Here is a 20274-nt window from a genome sequence, read left to right on the forward strand (position 1 = left end):
TCAGAAATGAATGTTCAAAATGGCCTATAAGGATACATCAAAAGAAATTGAGAAAAGAAATAGAACAGATTAAGCCATAAATATAGAAAAAGGGTTAAGTACAATTAGTGAAAAGGTGCCCCCAAAAATGTGATACCAAGTCAAAAGCCAATATAAAACAAATATTGAACAGTGTTAAACTGTTAAAAAAAAAAATATAAATTCTGCATCAGTTGCATATATTTCAGCTTATATTCAGATTGCAGAGCTTCCAGCAGCTCAGGCTGTAAAAACTAAAAGAGACCTCTGCAGATATTTAGAATGATGATCAAATACAGCAGAGTTATGAAAAGAGAGCGATCGTTAGCCAAACAGATATAAAGAACCCACAGAGCAGAGCAATCCAACAGGAAGCAGACAACAGCTGTGGGTTCAGACACTTTAATTAAGCGCAGCATTATCCTCATAATACCAGATACCTGGAGGTCAAAGCGGTATTGTGATTGATACTTTTTCATTTTCCAGTTGGGAGCAATGCGCTCCATGATGATTTAGAACTAGTTTGTGTCTAATTGAAGAAAAACATTGGCTGGGGCCCATGAATCACTGATGGGGTACGTTTGATGTCACTGCTGCTGGTGCAGGTTCAACATCTGAACTCAGGAGTCCTGTTGTACCTTTTCTAAACCTGCAGTTTAATGGAGCCCTGTTTTACAGAAACTGGCTGCAGTTGAGTCATAGGTGCAGCAGGGGCTGCTCATGAGAGTCAAGAGGATTGTGGATCTAAAGAGCCCATTTAAACTTGCCTCAAGCCACAAAACAGTTTCTTTAAATGCCACATTTATACAATTTGACAAATTGAAATAAAATGAGACTGGGAACTGTCAGCTGGCATTTATATAGCAAATTCCCAGCCTTAATTACTAAAGGGCAGGGAGACCCTGGGTTGACCAGTGTTGTATAATGTAGATCCATAGAAGTGAACAAATTCAGATTTAAATTTATAGCAAATTCATAAAGTTTCCAACATGTTAAGATGTCAGTGATCCAGTTTATTTAAACAAAAAACAAAATATAAAACAAAGACCCAACTTAATCAAACAAAAGGAAAACAAGCATGGTGAGCGATGCCACACTGGTTGTTTCGGTTCCGAGCCATCTTGATGTAGCCTTCTTCTCCAAACTGTACACCCCAGCTACAAATAAAGCAGCTGCTGTCATGAAACTCAAAATTAAAGGAAACAAAGAAACCCAGTCCATCAACCAATGACTCAGAACAACCTGTTTTTGACGAGCCAGAAGTCCTGTCCTTTCTCTCTGCCGTAACCCACAACCAGCACGCCATGGTTCACTTTCTGGGTACACGTGTTGTCCATGTACACGCCTGTTGGTTACAGGAGGGCAAATATAGGAACTCTGACTAAGATTCAATCTGTGCATCATTTTAATAAAGTAACCAACCACGATGGTAGAAGCGAAACTGTGGCCTGGAAGCATCAACTGCAACAGCGATGGGCCCCACAAGAGCCACTGCCTCCTTCAGTGCAAACTCATCCCCCCTTGGTAAGCAGCAATACCCTGAGCAGTTAGCAGCCCGATACAGTGGGTTGTACTTGCACTGATTATGCTGAAAAGTAGTAGACTCTTTAACATGAGAAACATCTAGGTTTAATCACAGTCTACCTGCAAGTGGAAGCTTGACTCACCTTTCCGATATAGGGGTAAGCATCTTCAGAAGCAATGCCTTGGTTATCAACAACATACTTGAAGGCACGTGCTATTAAGCCACCATTGCACCCCCGGTTGCCATAATCTGTGGTGCAGTCAATCAGGTTTTGAGCGCTGAGAGATCTCAAAATGCCTGTAGACTTTTTAAGTTGCCCCTCAAGAGCTCCAGCCGCACTGAAAGCCCAACAAGCGCCACAAGAACCCTAAAAGAAAGGTTACTCGTGACATGATTAAAAATGTAGAGGTTTCCTGTTACATGTGTGGATATCTGAGGGGACCAGCTAGGACCTCACCTGCTTTTTGACTGGAGTTACCAAGCCTTTATCCCTCCAGTCCACTGAAGCTGGTAGAGAAGCATTGACTTTTATGAAGCTCGCAGCAACCATCTCCAGGTCAGATGGTACCCTAGTGCCCATGAGAGTGCCAGCGATCTCCACAGGGGTCTGCAAGCGTGGAGAAATTACACACCATTCACCATCAAGTGATGTAAAGTTTGAGGAGAATGCTCACCATGTCTCCGAAGTGGTTGATTGCCAGTTCGTAAGTGTGCAAATTCAGTGAGGCTTCCAGGTTGTGAAGATTAATCAGTTTCAAGTTCATTTCCCAAATCAATCTGCGTCCCAACTCCTCAATCTGGAACATAAATGTTACACCAAATCTTCTGTGGCATATATGTGCACCGTAACTAAGCCAGAGTTCAGACATCCAAACAGCTTGATGTTAATGAAACACAAGGTGGGTTCTTGTTCTAAAATAAAGCTTAAACAGACTTATATGCTTAAACTGAACCCAGCTAAACACTTATATAGATGAAGACATGAAACATTCCTGTTAAAGTTACAGGATTCAGCACCTTGGTATTTTTCCACTTTTGTTTTACCTGGTGAGAATATACTTTCTTATGCGTTTTCTTCCATAGCTCCCAGTGTCGATCTGTTTGCGAACTGATATCGGCCACTGCAAATCCACACAAGACTGTGAAAAGCAGGCGCTGAAACATTTTCAGAATCTGGGAAAAGAAGAAGACGGGTTCCAACCACGGTGTGACAAAGCAAACAGCCTGCAGTGTGGCTCCTGCTTTTAAGTGGACTGCAGCAGCAGAGTTTACAGGTGGTATCAATTTACATTTAAAGTCAGCTGAAGTATGTTAGCACTGAGAGGGGCTGTCATATGAGCCATCCACATAAATTGTATGCAGTTCAGATTATTTGACAAACTTGAAAAAAACCCATCAAACCTGCATTCACTGATTTACTCAGGTACTTGGTAAAAAGCAGTGAATGCCTGCCATGTCCATCCCTTTGTGGCCACAGTGCACTAGTGTTGAAAAATACTCCAGTAAAAGTTAAAGTAGTGATTCAACCTTTTCACTGAACTGAAAGTGGAAAAAGTATCGGCTCTGAAATGTACTAAAAATAAGAAGTAGTTCGTTGGAGGAGATTTTTACTGGCTATTTTTATACAAGCTTACTGAACATTGTGCTATATTAATGTATTAATGTAACGATAAAATAATATCAGCTTGATAATAACAGCTTGAATCATTTATGTAGAACAGGATGAGAGAAAAAGAAGAAAAAAAAAGCTCCGTTTTCTTTGCCTCTAAATGGGAAAAGGAGTCCAGTCTGAGGTTAAAGTGGAATCAAAGGGTGGGGGAACTAAAATCAGTTGTAATGGCTCAGTGTGGGGAAGAGAATCACAACTCACTTTTTACTGAGAACTTCAGTAGATTTTCTTTAAAGTATAGGCTGTGATCAGCTGACTAGCTGCTCTTTGCAGATGTACACACCTGAATTCAACCAGATGTGAGCAGATGTTTCATGAGTTGTCCTGGCTGATGCCCGTTCTCTACACTGACTGTATACCGTTCATGCTGTCTGTATACTGTGCACCAGCCACGTACTGATTTAAAAGCATGTGGGCTTACATCTAAGCTTCACATTTCCAGTTTAAAAGATAACACCGAGCAGTCCTTATTTGATTAACAAATGCAGGGAGTAAAAGCAATAAGTTTTCAGGAAAAAAAATAGTCAAGCAAAGTTCAGATACCCCAAAATTCTACTTTAGTACTACTTCTACTTCCAACTTTAATTAAAACTGATCAGTTGACAAAATCTTTATTGTTCTTGAGTGTAAATTTGTGCTTAGAAATGTACAAATAAGCGAATGTGCATAAAGTATTTTTACATGGCACAAAATGTTATGAATCTTTCAATTTTTTCACTTGTCATTGTCACTATTATTAAATCTGTGAGGTTTAACATGCAGAAAGTAAATAAATACATAGAGTACAATGTAGAAACAACACTACTGAATGAGAGCTGAAGTATTTCAGTCTCAGACATGTGTGAGTATGTAGTCAGACATTTAAAGTACAGTGATATTGTTTTTTTTTTTATCAGATGAAAAGTTATTTCAGTTGGTTGGACTTTAAGCATCTTTAGCGGTGATGTGAAATAAAACACAGTGACACTGACTGGTCTTTAATAATAATTTAAATAAACTAAGTTGAGTTAGTGGGCCATATTTTCACACTGTAGGGTAGACTGGAAAGCTGGCGATGCCGCAGAGATTATTCTTGTTCCGGGCAAGCCGAATGTAACCTCCTTCTCCCCATGCAGTTCCCCAGCTGAAAAGACAAAAACATTCACATCTAGGTTCAAAATATCGGAAATATTTTACAGGTTAACAATCGGAGGTACGTTTACCTATTTTTCACCAGCCAGTAGTCTTGTCCTCCATCTGTGCCATAGCCCACGAGCAACACAGCATGATTGATCAGCTTTGGGTTGCAGCTTGGTACGTTGTATAAACCTAATAAATGCAGGCGTGTAAGTTAAAAAAAATACATAAGGTAAAAAATATGTGGTACAGCCGGTCAGTGCTAAGGGCCTCCCAAGGGCTGACAAACCTAAAATTATAGCAGCGGTAATGTGCAAACTTTGCAATGAAAGTAGGAGATGTATGACCTCCCTGAGGGGGCTCCACCAGTTTCAAGTGAATGAATGCATGATTCTGTTTAAGCCACTTAACGAAAATCAAGAGGAGTTATCCCTCTGGGATTGAAGCCTTTTTTCTGGATCAGAGACCAGCAAATAAAGTAAAATTCACTAGAATCTCCTGCACCGTGAAGCTTTTAGCCTCCTCACCTCCACTGTACATATGAAAAGATTCCAGCATGGCATTCACGGCCACGGAGATCGGCCCCACTGATGCCAAAACTTTCTGCAGCATCTTCTCATCTCCTTCTGGAAGGACGCTGAATTTGGAACAGTAGCCAGCCCGGCCCTGGACAGAATAGCGGCATTTCCCATTCTGCAAAGAGAAACGAGACATTTATGAAAAGACAGAAGCACTGTCAGTCTTTCTGTGTTTGTCCACCCTCTTTCCTACAGTTCTCTTTGTGCGTGTCGAGGATGACCTTGTGTTCGTAGGGATAAAAGCTCTCCGAGTCAACGCCTCCGTTGCGAATGACGTAGCTGTAGGCTTTCGTGATGTAGCCTCCTCTGCAACCCAGGTTTCCGTCCTGGGTGCTGCAATCCACCAAGTTCTGCGGACTCAGGGAAACAAGTGTACCAGTGCGCTTCTTCAGCTGGCCCTCGAGAGCTCCCAAAGAGCTGAAGGCCCAGCATGACCCACACAAACCCTTAGAAAATAAAAACAGTACAAAGTGTCACTTTTGTCACGGGATCGCGTTAATGATTTTCCTTTTCTTACAACACCCGATCTCACCTGGTTTCTGACAGGACCCACCAGGCCCTCTTTCCTCCAGTCCACATTCGCAGGTAACGGTGAGTCACTCACGTCCTTAAAAGTGCCATTTGTGAAATTAACGGTCTCCTCCAGCTTCAAGCCGTTCAGATTCTCATTGATTTCCTCAGCTGTCTTGGGGGCAAAGAAATGGCAGCGGTAAATAAAATGAAAACACCATTAAATATCACCTCTGCACAACAGCATTGTTTTAACTTGACACCGAATGTATAAACACAGCACCGATCTCGGGTTGCGAATGTGTTTAAAACCCATCATCGACTGAAAAGCAAGCTGAAGCATTGAAACAGCTCCACTCAGTCAGTTCATTCTGTTCCCATCCACTTTGAATTTTGCACTTGGCATTAACAAATCTCTAATGGAGATGCTGGCTGTGTGTTTGCCCTTCCAACTATCACCTCTGTCTTTGACGAAGAGCATAAAATACAAAAGGTGAACGGTCCAGCTGTAGCAGATAAGGCTCTGTGTCATTTTATCTTTCACAGCAGCTTTAAAAACAGAATCTTTCTCCTTACATGTGAGTGTATTTCAGCTGCCTCACATTATTCACCCAGGCAACTGCAGCACTCTGTCCTCTGACAGCGGGCCAAAAGCTTGCATGTGTCCCAAACATTTCTGCCAGTTTCCTGCAGAGAGCCAACACGCCACGCCCATCCAGGCTTTACCGCTCGGGCTTCCTGGATTTTTAATCAAAAACAAAACCCCTCTAACTTAGAATACAATTCCTCTCTTGTTTCTGCACTTGTTTTTTAATATTAACAATCCATTCATTCATTTAAAATATTATCCATGCAGGAACAAGAAATCAACACTGTAACACTGACATGTTGCTCTAATATTTTAAGGTTTTTGCACTTTGTGTTTCTGGTCTTTCAATGTGCAAAACATTTGATGAAACTTTTTTCTTGAGATCCTTTTATTTAAAATACAAAGTCCACATAAAATGCAAGGTTCTCAGACATTTGCACATAAGCAAAGTATTTCATTTAATAGTTTATGCAAGTCCAACCTGAACCAGAACGGCACAGAACCAACCAGTTTGCAACCCTTATTCTATATTCTGTTATATATTTCCAGCATTACATAAGGGTCCTTATGTACATAAAAATAAGCATCTTGATTGTCCAGGCGGGCCCAGCCCATACTGGATTAAATTAATCTGATTGTATGAAGGGAGATTAGAGCTGCTCTACAGGTTAGGGTTTAAATTAAGCCCGCGGGGATGCAGTTTTATCTGCAGATTAACAGTGGTGGTCATTCACGTCCATCTTGCACCAGCAAAAGATCAATGTGCATGAATGCGCTTGAGGTTCTGATGGCAAACATATGGTTATGTTTACACGGTGTTAAAATGTTTGTATCCACCAGAGGTCTCTCAGATACGCTCCTGTGAGTGATCGCTCCAGTCTGGCGCTGCAATTCGTGCTGTTCAGTTTAACAGAATTGCTAAATGTTTTCAGTTTGGTTGATTCTTCTTCTTGTTGTCAAAATTTCTGCCATCATCAGCACAACTATACAATGATTTGGGAGTGTGATTTGTGTAATAGTTACATATTGGTTAATACATGAGTGAGAAAGACAAGGAGAGAGAGAGAGACACCAATCCCGTCTGTGTAGAGATTTTTGACTTTATACTCGATATGTGGCTCAAAGTGTGGCTGCAAGGCCATAATAGTCATAATATAGACTGGAGGCAACTCAACTCCCTAATATTAAAACATATTTTAAAAACTTGATATTCAAATATGTTCAAAATGTGCCCCTCAATATACTGAGATTAAAATATAACCCAGAGATTTTCCTGTGCAGGGAAATACAGGGAACAAAAATCATAATAATAACTAGACAAATTACTGTTATTATTCTGACCGATTTCAGCTGTACAGCACATGTTTGTTGTAGTGGTTTTGCCACTAAATGCTGCAAACTGAGTGTAGACACTGCAGGGTATGCGGACCACTGCAGAGCAGACTCGGACTGAGAAGGACCAGTAAGATCAGACTAAGATGGATGGTTTTTGTCAGGATGAGAAGACAAATGATGACAATGAAGTTTCTGAATGTTGTTTACAGTCACTGTATGAAACCAGCTGTGGTTAAAGTCAGCAGTTACTACCACAATCGTATGAGCGCCTATTCTGTAGTAGATCTCACTTCTACTTTACATAGAATTCATGGTAATGCCAAACCAAGTGCACCGATCCTGCAATTGTTTGTTCCTCTTCTGTCTTCTACTGTTGCTACAGCTTTGTTCAGCACTCAGATATTTTTCCTGTGGTCACTCCAGACTGCAGATAGTTTTAGATAATTTAATGCAATTCTATCCATGAGCCTTGAAGCTGTTTTAATGTTACTAATGAACGACTGCACAATAACAGATTGTTATCTAGATTTAGAAAGTTTAGACATCCTGTCTTCTCAGCAGCAGCATCCTACCATGTCAGCCAGGTGGTTCAGTCCCAGCGTGAAGCTGTGCTTCCCTGCCGAGGCTTCCTGATTGTGTCTCAACACCAAGTGCACGTTCTTCTCCCATACTGCCCTCCTGAAGTCGATCTCGGTCTGAAACACAAATCCGCGCTGTCTCATTCAAACCTTGCCAGAATATGTGGTAACAAAGACAAAATGTCTGTTTAAGTCCTACCTGATTATCATAAACTTTTCCATGTTTGGTTTTCCACTCTTCCCACAATTTGTTCACAGCGGGCGAAGAACAGGCGAGGACCACGAAGGCCAAAAGCAACACAGCACACAAAGTGTGCATACTGAAAAGGAAGGGGAAAAAAGAAAAGCAGATGTAATCCTTGTTTAATCAGCTAATCACTTCAGTAGTTCAGTTCAGTTCAGTTTATTTTTATTTCAAACATATAGATTCACCAACATTTCATAATATCATTCCATGCAGTTGTTTGAAAAGGAGTAGGCAAAAGTATATACTTATTTAGCCCTACCCCCTCTCAATCATTTCCTCATGATCTAAATTTGAACAACAAAAGCTTGCTGCCTTCAACTTAGGCAACTTGGATTGCATTTTGAAATTTCAGTATCTAACTTTCTGTGATTTGGTGTGCACCTGAGGTTACTTTTGGTCTAAAAATGTTGATAATGATAATGTTTAGGAATAATGCAGTAAAAGTATTTTCCTTTAAACTGAAAGATGTGAAAAGTTGGAGCTCTGAGAAGATCTCGGCTCAGGTTTACAAAACTCTACAAGAGAGTCCCAGTATAAACAGTGTGGGAATGTATACAACTCAAACACAGAATGATAAACTCCAGGTTTCCGTCACCACTGAGCCTGAAAATGGTCACGCAAACATAGTAACTCTTTCATACATGAATTATGACAACCTCAATCAGGATTTTTAGGCATCTTTAGGCATGAAAAGATGACTAAAAATCCTGACTGAGGTTGTCATAATTCATGCATGAAAGGGTGAGAAAACAAAAATTACAATGAAACATGTCATACATCTATAGTAGCATTAAACGACCAGTGGGTGGCAGGGTAAGGAGTGGCACATCAGTGCCCGATGTAGTGCTTTATGTGCAAGTATACCATCAACACTGACACAAATACAAGAAATCAGCCTTTGAATAGCTGTCCACTGTAGTAACCACTATGCGTGAAAGGGTTAAGCATGATTAGCATTCAGTGCACAAAACCACAACACTGCATTTGCAATGAAACACAGTCTGTAAACAAAAGCAGAAGAGCCTGTAAACATGATTCTAATCTACAGAGCAGACGTCTGAAGATTACTCCATCGCAAAACAGAGAAGTTCAAGCCGTAATCTCTTACTGTAATCTCCCAGCTTCTTTCTCAGTAAATCTTTTCCGACACCATATGATTATTCGCTTACATCCATAACCTTAAACAAGCCATTAATTTAACAAGACGTGTAAAAAGAAAAGAGTCACACTCACCTTGTTGCAGAATGACTTCGCCCAGAAAGACAAGTTCACCCGGTTTGAGCACGCTTAGATCTTCACGCCTAAAAAGAGGAAGTTTTATTTCCTGATGCGAGCTTTTATGCATCTGCTCACTGCCTCGTCATGTGAATGTAATTTACGACCAGCTGCAACCACACAAACTAGGCTTCCCGTATGAGAGTTGCACATGGTGAAAGTTAAATGATGAAAATACCCCTGCGTGTGGAGGGAAATACGTGCGAAATGAAAACGTTTCAGAATAAACTGATAGAAATGAAACTGATTTTGTAGTTCAGGGAGATTTTTTTATAATTAATCACGACTTTGAATCATATTTTGACGTACTGTAGCTGTTAGCTGAAATGAGAAAAGGGCACATGAGCTTAATTTATTATTCTGCCACAACCAAAAGCAAAATCCAGATTTACTGCCTAATGATGCTAATTTAAATCGAATTACACAGGGTCAGAGCGAGTCTGTTTTGAAAGCTGCAGTTTAATCATCAGGGCTCTTTGCCTTCAAACATGCTGTGGATTTGTAGAAAACTAAAAGAGGCGTATTAAAAAATGCTCTTTCTTTCTGGATTCTTGTTTTGAACGTCAAGCCAGAACTCTTGATCATTCTTGTTCAAATGTTTTTCTTTTATTCTTGAATTTGACGTGAACTTCCTCACGTCTTGTTTTTGTATACAAGTGGAAACAACCACCAGATGCACCATGATCCAGTCATTCAATATGATGTGGTCTGTGTTGTATCTGTGCGGGTCTCCAAAAAGTATACTGGTCCTTTCAGTGCAGAGGAGCAGCTTCTCTACTCTGACATGCAGCAGCCATTCATCTAAAATGTGACTTTTTCTAACAACTACTGGGATACAAAAGAGAGAAGAGTTGTAAGACTACCACAAATAACCGCAAGAAGATGACAGGTTCTCCTTTTCCTCTCATGCTTGTTGTATTTACTTCTTGAGTGTACTTGGTAAAGTTGTATGTAAATAAAGCTGTGGATTCTTAGCTCTGACAGGTTGGGGAATCAATCCCAGCAAGAAAGACTGATGGATCAGCCGATCAGTGAATTCCCTGCTGTACATCCTGCTGTCAGATCTCATGGGGCATGCTGTTTGATCCATTTTAGCTTGCAAGTAGTTGCCTCTGCAAGACACTTTGCAACCCACCCAACCTGAGCTTCTCCATTTCAGGCTGCTTATGCTTCTTCTGTGAGGTGATCCTGTTGCTGACTTTTGAATGTCCAGAAGCCATACAAGAAAAAGTAAATTACTGAATTGCTTCATTCACCCAGTCACACCCACATTCATCCATCATCATTTTTTTCTATACCTAACCACCTTGTTTAAGATTCATACACACACTTTTATATAGGCAGCCCAGGGTACAACATCGAGCACACTTCGACATATAGACGAGAAGAGCCAAGGATCAAACCTTCAGATTAGTAGAAGACTGCCTCTTTCTGCCTCCTGAGCCACAAACACATTTAGTCCTTATTACATCTTGAACAACACATTATAGATATGTTTTTCATGGTTCTTGGGTCTAAGGTGTCCACTGCCTAAGAGGCATTTTAAGTGCATTTTCAGAGATGCAAAAAGGGTCAATGTGAGACCACAATTTAAAACAAACATAAAAAGGAAAAAAATCCACATAGAATTTTTTTTATATGTTAGTGTGCTCTGCTTATTTTTGTGCATTGACCAATTAAAGTGTTATTAGCAGATGCGAGCTGATGCTGTTGATGATTGTACATTTGTTGGTAAATAAATAGCGTGCCACAAAATCCTCTTAAGAAGACAAACGGATCAGAATGTAAAGAACAGATGTGAGCTGATCATCATCGACTGCAACGTGAATAAGTGGATAGTAAACCAAGAGAAGAGGGATTAGTGGTTTGGAGACTGTGGCTATATACCGTGATCTGCTGGTCACCAAGTTTTTAGCCGTCTTCGCTCTCATTTCCTGTCAGCTTTCTGTACAATATTGTAAAAACCCAAAGGCATGGCAGCGGTCTGCACAGCGGAGAGCTGCAATGACGAAACTATATGAAGAGAACTGGACAGAAGGACATTATGCAACGTGGAGATCTGAGGTGGCCTTTGCTATTTTTGGTCTCCATCTCTGATCCGGCCTCTTCCTGAATGCCCGGTTGGACGGAGATTTGCTGATGAATGCAGGTTCCTTAAGGTAGCAGATGGTAAGTTCCTGACTCAGCACAAGCTCTTCTTCGTTGGTGATTGTGCATGTTTTGCATCATTACATCTCACAATCATGCAGCTGAGCGGAGAGGGAATTCAACCCCCGACTCAAACACCTGATCGTTTTGTTGGCTTTCGCTGAATCCGGCGGGAGTGCTTTCAAATTTCAGCAAGTTCTTTGCAAAGTACAATTAAGAGTGAGGGCAGCGTAGGTGGCTGTTAGCAACTAAAACTCAAAATGCAGAAAATCATTTACACCTGTTATGTTTTCCAAGTTTACAGTCGATTAAAGGAGATTTATTCAGTTACAGAAGGGAAAGGAAAACAGTCGAATCATCTTGCCTCTTTAGCAAGTTTAAATCAGGGAACATGTTATAGTCCACCTCTAATAGTTAACACCAAATAATGATAATAATTTTGAATCTGCTTCTCTGGCTGCTCGGGAACCTGTGTCACTTCTCATTTTCAGTCTAGCCCCTCCTAAACAATGCAGAACAGCTTGTTATGTAATTGAACCGACCATTGAAAAACAGGATTTTTATAATTATAGTGAGACTATAATTAGTTTATTAAATCTAACCATGCAAGTGTCGATTAGTCTTAATTATTGGTTCAATAAATGTATTTAGCTGCTTAAAGTCTCTGCAGAGCTTTTTCTGTTTTGGACATGAAACAGTTGTTTACTGTGACGATGATATTGCTACACTAGTTCTTCGTACTTTCCCGCCTGGTCCCAAAATTTAGCTTCTACCACACTTATAAACAGAAATGACTCTGTTGTTCCAGATCACACTAAACACTTCTCTAACCCTACACGGGTTACTTCAAAAAACGACTTATATACCCCCTGGGATAATTATTGGAGGTCAAGTAATAAATAAAATAACTGAATTAGGAAACACTTAATGTGGGAACTTGATCAATGAAACATTCAAGATGACAATCTTTACTGACATACAAGCAAGCAATGTATGGAAATAAAAACACAGACCTTTGACTTTCGATTCAAAGTCTCACCAAAAATCAAAAATAAAATTGAACTAGTTTTTTCTACATATTCTAAGGCCAAAAAATTGGCCAACATAAACATAAAAGGCAGTGAGAGATAAACAGTTACACAGTTTCTTCTGGATTTTAAGCTGTAATATCACGAGACGTTCTGAACTAAGTCAAATACCAGAAAAAAACATTAAAATTTAAATTTTACTCTTAGATTTTAATTGGAATTTAAGGAAAATGAAAACCTCGGTTAAGTATTGCCACCACGGTATGTAACATCTAGCACTGCTGCCTCACAGAAACAACATTGTGCCTCATGGCTTTAGCTCCACATGTGAGGAAAAAAAATAATCCTTGTGTTCGAAGCAGCACGCAAACATCAGTCCACTGTATGAATGAATGGGAAATTACATGAATGGGCACCTTATTCATACTTTTGTAGCCTGCTTTCTTTGAAAGGCCTGCTTTTCCCGCTTTACATTAACATACAAAATTGTCTCCAGTTGTCAAGACAACAACTTAAAAGACAAAGCTCAAGGTTGCAGTTTAGTAACAGCAGCAGTTACAGTCCTGCTTGTTACAATAAACCTGATTTTCTAAGAGTGGCCATACAAGGTTTGGTTGATTTGCTGAGTTTTTGAGTCAAACTTGCATTAAATTTTAATACTAAGCTGTACATTTACATTTCCCACCTGCTAGAATGATATAGTGTGATACAGGGAACAGCTGTGGGCAAACTGAGTCTGATGTGGAAAAGAAAGCATGGTCATTACACCGTCTCATGGACCTTGACCAATCAACTGTTAGAAATCCCACCTTTCCTAATGTCCCTCCTTTTTCAGGAGTCTTACATTAGTTTTAAACTGGATGAACAGCCACAGTGTTACAACCACAGAGGAACTTGTGGTTAATGTCTTAATCAAACTTTTAAGAAGCCTCCGATGGGGCAAAAGAGTTAAAAAGATATTCCTTTATTTCCAAGTGTGAGTGCTGAAATTCATCCCCATCTGGTGTTACACATAAATCTCTGCATTTGGCTGACCTGTGCCTGCCTCCCGTCATCCAGTGCACTGTGTTGGATGGAGTCCAGGAGCTAGTGCATATAATCCCCCAGCATGCACCAAGCGCCCGCGCGTCCGCAGCCAGGTTGTTGTTGCCATGAGGACAGCGGAACAACAGGAGGACTGAGCTACTGCATCGCGCTTCCCTCAGAGTTTCAGTTTGAGGAATGGGAGCATGAAGCTTTTTTTTTTGGTGATGTGTTTGATTGCTCCGGGAAGTTTCTTGGTACATTTGGATTGGATTTTTGATCAGCACTGACGTAAGGAGGAACTGAGAGACTGGCACATCTACTTTGGGTTTTTTTTTAGTTCTGTTTTCTTCTATTGGTATAAAAGTAGAACAATATAAAACAGAACAATAAAAAAAAAGAACAAAGAGCACAAGAAAAGTCATTTGCATGTAAAAATGGAGCTATTACAATGATGAACCCATCAGTCTGAAGAGAAGGTGAGTTGGCTGCTTGCTTTTCCTTTGATTTCTTTACAAACTACTGCAACTCCCTTTTTTGCACCACCATCCTGAGTTTTTTAAACTGCCAAGGCACACCTGTAAACTATTCTCAGTCTCAAGCATGTGCCCTCCCAGAGGAATTCAGGAGGAGTACTCCTCCGTGATTCAATGCCACCGGGAGCTGCCGTCACCACCAGCAATCAGACTCCGCTCCCAAGATCCACGCAGACACCAGTGCTGATGTAAAATTACCTGAAAAGTAGATGCATGCACTCCACTGTGGCGTCTTTATATGGATGTATCATGTGGGAAATGACTGAGGAAATTCTAAGAAAGCAAAGATGACAAGAGTAAAATCAGGATCAGAATCAGCAGGAATGTGAAAATCAGTGCGGCAAATGAACCTTTTTAGGTCCAGCACATACGAGTACTTTCTTATCTGCAGTCACTTTTGTGAGAGATGTCACAAACATAATGGACATCGTTCTTTCTTTCACACCATCTCTTCTCTTACATGTGCCACGCTCTGTGCAGCTCAGCACAACAACGTGTGAGCCGAGCTGCCAAAACAGAGGGTGGCTTCACACTTGAAGGTGTTGCTTTTTTATCTCTCTCTCTTTCTCGTGCTCTTGGGAATCCAAACAGCACATTTTCTGATGAGCTGCAACGTTCGTCGTATTTACCGACGTGCAACCAAAGTTTAACAGGAATACAACTGTTTACATGTTCACATGTTCAGCCACAGAGCCACCATTATGTGTTTACTGGCAACACATTAAGACACTACCTTGGCAATACTTATGCACCAAGCCTGTGGACAGTGTTTCCTCTAGGCACCGAAATGCTTTTGCTTTTTCCGCCACCTACTGGCGGATGTGGCAAAGTAAAATAAAAATACATAAAACGAGCTTATGATGATTTGAGATTGAAAAAATTTTAGTAGCTGTAATAGGCGTCCTTCCAGTCATGCATGTCTCTGTTATGTGATCACAGTTCTAGGAATAATAAGATCATGACCTTTGTTTTCCATAACTACTGGCACTATGTTTGCTACTGTCTTCAATTATGTAATGTCTGATTGACAACCTTTGCACAGCAGACTATTGTATTTTCTGTGTTTTGTGAAAGCTTTGCGAGACTTTCTGTTACAAACATCTTAAAGAAAATTATAAATAATCAGAATTATTTGTGATCCATAATTCAGCGGCTCTGAACTTTACTAAACCTTTGCCAAAAAAAATTAAAAAGACACTGACGTAAAGTACAGCCACCTTCTAATCAGCTTTCACCAGTCCTTCTTTACAATCTTTGTAAATAATAAACCTTAAATGAGTTCCATCATTTGTAGAAACTGAAGAATGTGCACAATAATAACAATAATAATAATTTAAAAATCTAAAATAGTCATTGTAATACTGGCCAGGGAGTATGTGCTACTCTCACATTATAATCTTGCCCAGAGAGGCATGTAACCGAGGAACTACAGATAACTCTCGTACGTGATGCCTCATGTGGTGCCGGTTTACTCTTTCTCCCTCTATCCACAAAAATCAAACAAAAACAGTGAGCGTGCAATCTGCTCTTGTTTTTCTGGGTGTAATTTATTCCGAGTAGAGCTTTGAAGCTGAAATAAAATTATCCACAGGACTGCAGCCTCTTAGAGGAGAGGTGCACCGTGCTTTTGCACGAGCAACCTGGAAGGGGCAATTCAGGTCAGCGTGATGCAACTTTTGTCTGGTAACACTCAACAGATAAAGGAGAAGCGGTGAAGCGATAATCTCATACAGAGATGGATTCTGTTGAATGAACTGCAGTATCGGTTCACCGAGAAGTTAAAATCTTAATTTAATATCTTTATTTTGTCGTTGGTTGTTCACATTAGAGGAGAATGTGTTTCTTAAACTAATCCACAGTGTGGAGGTTTGTCCCTGAGCTTTGAGAACTGTAACAAAATAATGAGCTCAAATTTTCAACTCCCAGCCTCCCTCAGTGAATCGCTCAGGTGTCGAGGTTTCAGACGGATGATTTTGGAGAGCACTTCAGATGTGAATCTGGCTTAAATGTCACATCAGTGAGGATAAAGGAGAAAAATGATGAAACTGATGAATGAAAGGTATTATATGAGCTGAAATTATTAACACTTAAAGTCAGTCAAAAGCACATTTCCCAATATTTGTAGGTCTACAAATAAAGGAAACTCTATCAGAACACATGAGGTCCTGTAAGGTATATTTTTAAATCTTGTGTGAAATAAACGACAAAATATCACCTTACAAGGCTTCAGGGGTACGAGCTGTTTCCATATACACCTCCTGTTTGTCAAGCAAAAGGATCACATTATTAAATAGTGGGTTTAGTTATGATTCAACAAACTTTTGCCACGTGTAAGAAATTGTTATTTTTCTATATACATTAAAGGTCTTTGTTTAATGTTATTATGGCTTGGATTTAAAATTATAAATCTTTTTCTCCACATTCATCTTTTTTGGCTTATCTAGTCAAAATGCATGATCATGCAGGAGAGATCATTTTTCCCATAGAAGACCACAAATCGTATTAATTGTGTTCTCTTCATATTTGGGGGAAGGGGGGGGGGGGGGGGGGAGACGGTGGTGGTGTCTAAAACGCTTAGACAAGCAAATTAATAAGTGCTTGGCAACCATATTGCCACTTAACTGAGGATAAGTGGCTTCTTTCAGCATCGTGACTGAATCAAATATTCACATTTGCTGTTTATCCTAATTAGAGCCATTTAGTTAATCTTCTAGAGAGGGAGCTGGAATGGAGATGAGCAGAGAAAGAGCTGAATATCAAGTTTTATTAAAAACACACACACACACAAACAACAAAAACACAAAAACTGTTGGAGCCCGCCTGACACTATACTTAATGTTGTGTAGGAACAACGTTAAATCTTTTAGCCATGGAATTATGAGAGTGGGGAAGCTTTGTCTCCTTCCACTGAAGTGGGGCACTTTAATACTTTCCTTGTTGGTGTAAATTCTCCAGGCACATAGATCTCAAAGGGCCTCGGGAGCTTTAGAGAGTAAATCAAAGAATGAGGATCAAATTAACATCTGCCACATTCATCGCTTGTGTTAAACAGGTTTTGTAAATTAAAGTGTATTGTATGTAGAGTTTAAACAGATTTAAAGTCAGACAGGCATTAGATAAAGTTAATTTAACCCCATCAATGGATCTCTGCCACCATCCATCTGACAAGTTGACACCCAATTCCTCTTTGCTCTATTCCTAACTGGCAGTGGTGATACAAAAATAATCATTTACGAGTAAAGAAATGTATACAGAAAGACCCGTGACTCCTTTCACCTGTGATTCACTTTATCTATCCCCTCACTCGTGCACACAGGTCACCAGATGTTCGAGAGGAGCGCCGTCCACCAACGGCTGTGCTGGGGAGCTCTCTACCTGTTGGCAGCAGGGGTGGCACTGACATCTGAGACGCGTTGGCTGTGTCCGCCATCCTGCCACTGTAATGCTACGGTGCTGGAAGTCAACTGCTCTGGTGGCCAACTTACCAGAGTTCCTGATGGTCTCTCACAGGAAGCCAGGCTGCTAAACTTAACCCACAACACGCTTAAGACTTTGGTGCGTCAGCAGTTCCACACGTTGACACAGCTGTCGGACTTGGATTTAAGTGACAATCTTTTGGTAATAATTGAAGTGGAAGCCTTTCTTGGCTTGCAGAGTCTGAGAACTCTGCGCCTTTGTCGCAATCACCTGAAGATTATCCCAGTGGGAGCGTTTGCTGGCTTAACAAACCTCCAGTTACTGGATGTAAGCAGCAATCAGCTTCTTGTTTTCCTCGACTTTACTTTCAGTGAATTAACTTCCCTGCGGTTCATGAAAGCTGCAGATAATGACTTGGTTTATGTCTCTCATCAAGCTTTTACAGGACTAATCAGTCTGCAGGAGCTGCACCTTGATGGCTGCAACCTTACTGCTATGCCAATGGAAGCGCTCACACAACTTAGCGTGCTGAGAAGCCTTAGTTTTCACCGACTGGGCCTCACTACGCTGCCAAACTACTCTTTCCGCCACCTAGTCCACCTAAAGGAACTTGTCATTTCTCATTGCCCCTGGCTGGAGAGTCTGTCAGGGAACAGTCTCTTTGGCTTAAACCTCACATCACTAACCATTAAACACGGCAACCTAAGTGCCTTCCCCTACATCCCCTTACATCACCTTGTATATCTCGTATACCTTGACCTTTCTTTTAACCCCATCACCTACATTCATGCAAACCTTCTCGGAGACTTGCTCCGGCTCCAAGAGTTACATCTTGTTGGGGGATCGCTGCTTAGGATTGAAATCGGAGCATTCAGGGGTTTGGCCCACTTCAGATTGCTGAATGCATCCAGAAACCGTCTTACCACACTTGAGGTTGGAGCTTTTTATTCAGTGGACACCCTAAGAACTCTGGGGCTTGATAACAACCCACTGGCATGTGACTGCCGTTTGCTTTGGGTGGTGCAAAGGCGACTATACATGGACTTTGGTGAAAGTCCGCCAACTTGCATTACCTCAGTCCAGCTGCAGGGCTGGAATTTTCTGGATTTCCCTGAGGTTGAGCTGCCGGATTTGCTTACCTGTCGGCCACCTCGAATTCTTAACCGCAAAGCTCAGGTGATGAAAGTAGATCAGGGACACACAGTGGTGTTTCACTGCAGTGCCGAAGGTGACCCTCTGCCATCTGTCAGATGGCTAAACCCACAGCTAAGATCTTTATCACCCATCGGCAGAGTACGAGCTCTGTCCAATGGCTCGCTGGAGGTTCGCTATGCTCAGCCTCAAGATAGTGGCAAGTATCTCTGTGTGGCATCAAACGCAGCGGGAAACGACAGCCTGCCCATTAGCCTTCATGTCCAAACCTTTCCATCATCTTCTAAGAAACCATTTCGTCTTAAAGGTTGGTCTGCCTTTCCATCTGCTGCTCCAGGTGTGAACGGAAATCAGAAACTCAATTTTGATGTAAAGACCCTACTGATAGCAGCAACCATAGGGTTTCTCTCGTTTTTCAGCTCTGTGAGTGTTTGTTTCATTTTCATGTTCTTCTGGAGTAAGGGCAAAGGTCAGATAAAACACACAGCCACAATCGCGTATGTGCCACGAAGCGCCATGTCGAGCAGTAATGGAGGGACAAGCAGCTATATGGAAACGGGGAGGTTTACCATGAAGCTGTTATGAGTCAATAAGCAAAGAATATATTCACCTGATATTAGTAGGTATCAGTGAATAAACTGCAAGATGCTTCAATTTATTTGTTTTTTGCTTGAATCTGATAATAATGAGCATGTTGTCTTAATTAATAATATTTTAAATTGCATTTAAGAAATGTGACCTGACAAACCATGATCATGTTTATCTTGCAACACAAAAAAATAAGGAAATGAGGATAAAATAAATTAAAGAGTAAACTTAAAATAACAATTACATTGGACTTCAGGTGGACTATTTGGACTGATGAGATATGGAGAATCTAACAATAGCGGTATTAACCTTATATTAAGGTTAATGTGCAGTTTATTATGCAGCTTCTTTTCTGTAGCATGTGATCTTTTCTTGATTAATTTCTGCACTGTTTATTATTTAATAAATGTGTGAAATGCAAGTTGGTTGTTTTTTGTTTTTTGTTTTTTACATTTTTCTATCCAAGAACTTACAAAAATTAAAGTGATTATGCTTTCACAAATTTGGTGTACTTACTTAAAAATTTACAGCACTACAGCATCCAGTGAGGAGCAGCACACACAGCACTTGGTTTAATGCGTCTAGATGTGAACTGCAAGGTTTAAAAAAATCTCCATAAGCAGTTTTGTACTTACATTGTGGGCGAGTAGACCGTACTTATCTTACCTTCACCGGTGAGTGGAGCTGGCTGCATTAACTGACAGCTAAAACGGTAAGGGGTGGATATAACAATAAACAAATATAATAAATAAATGCGTAATAAATAAATGACTTTAACAGTAGATAGAGACTGCTGAATAGTGCAGTCATTATCGTGCGCTAAAATTACAGAGTTGCCATGACAACGCATACGTTTCTCGGCGCAAAAGAAGACCTCGGTTTCATGAAACAGTTATACAATTTTTGAATAGAATATTTTCTAATAGAAGCTTCGCATTAACT

At 40.5% G+C, this 20274-nt stretch overlaps 2 protein-coding genes across 2 annotated transcripts; one reads left to right on the forward strand and one right to left on the reverse strand.

Annotated features, from left to right (window-relative positions):
* Nucleotides 1-1066: 1066 nt before the first annotated feature.
* Nucleotides 1067-19892, reverse strand: LOC308384428 (uncharacterized protein). Its single transcript, XM_080862994.1, has 17 exons — nt 19849-19892; nt 9399-9466; nt 8118-8238; nt 7913-8035; nt 5439-5591; nt 5128-5352; nt 4856-5021; nt 4415-4520; nt 4242-4335; nt 3572-3608; nt 2588-2796; nt 2218-2340; nt 2001-2150; nt 1686-1910; nt 1441-1606; nt 1261-1363; nt 1067-1175 (listed from the first exon to the last, which is right to left on the reverse strand). Exons 3-17 carry the CDS (start codon nt 8235-8237, stop codon nt 1076-1078), a joined length of 2100 nt encoding a protein of 699 aa, XP_080719120.1. The 5' UTR covers nt 8238; nt 9399-9466; nt 19849-19892; the 3' UTR covers nt 1067-1075.
* On the forward strand, nt 17500-19329 carry LOC308384881 (leucine-rich repeat and immunoglobulin-like domain-containing nogo receptor-interacting protein 1; the record flags this gene model as incomplete). The annotated part of the gene is made up of 1 exon (XM_080863515.1): nt 17500-19329. The coding sequence occupies one exon, from the start codon at nt 17500-17502 to the stop codon at nt 19327-19329; it is 1830 nt and encodes a 609-aa protein (XP_080719641.1).
* Nucleotides 19893-20274: the final 382 nt, after the last annotated feature.

Source organism: Rhamphochromis sp. 'chilingali' (genome assembly GCF_963969265.1).
Source record: "Rhamphochromis sp. 'chilingali' genome assembly, chromosome: 17".
Taxonomy (NCBI): domain Eukaryota; kingdom Metazoa; phylum Chordata; class Actinopteri; order Cichliformes; family Cichlidae; genus Rhamphochromis; species Rhamphochromis sp. 'chilingali'.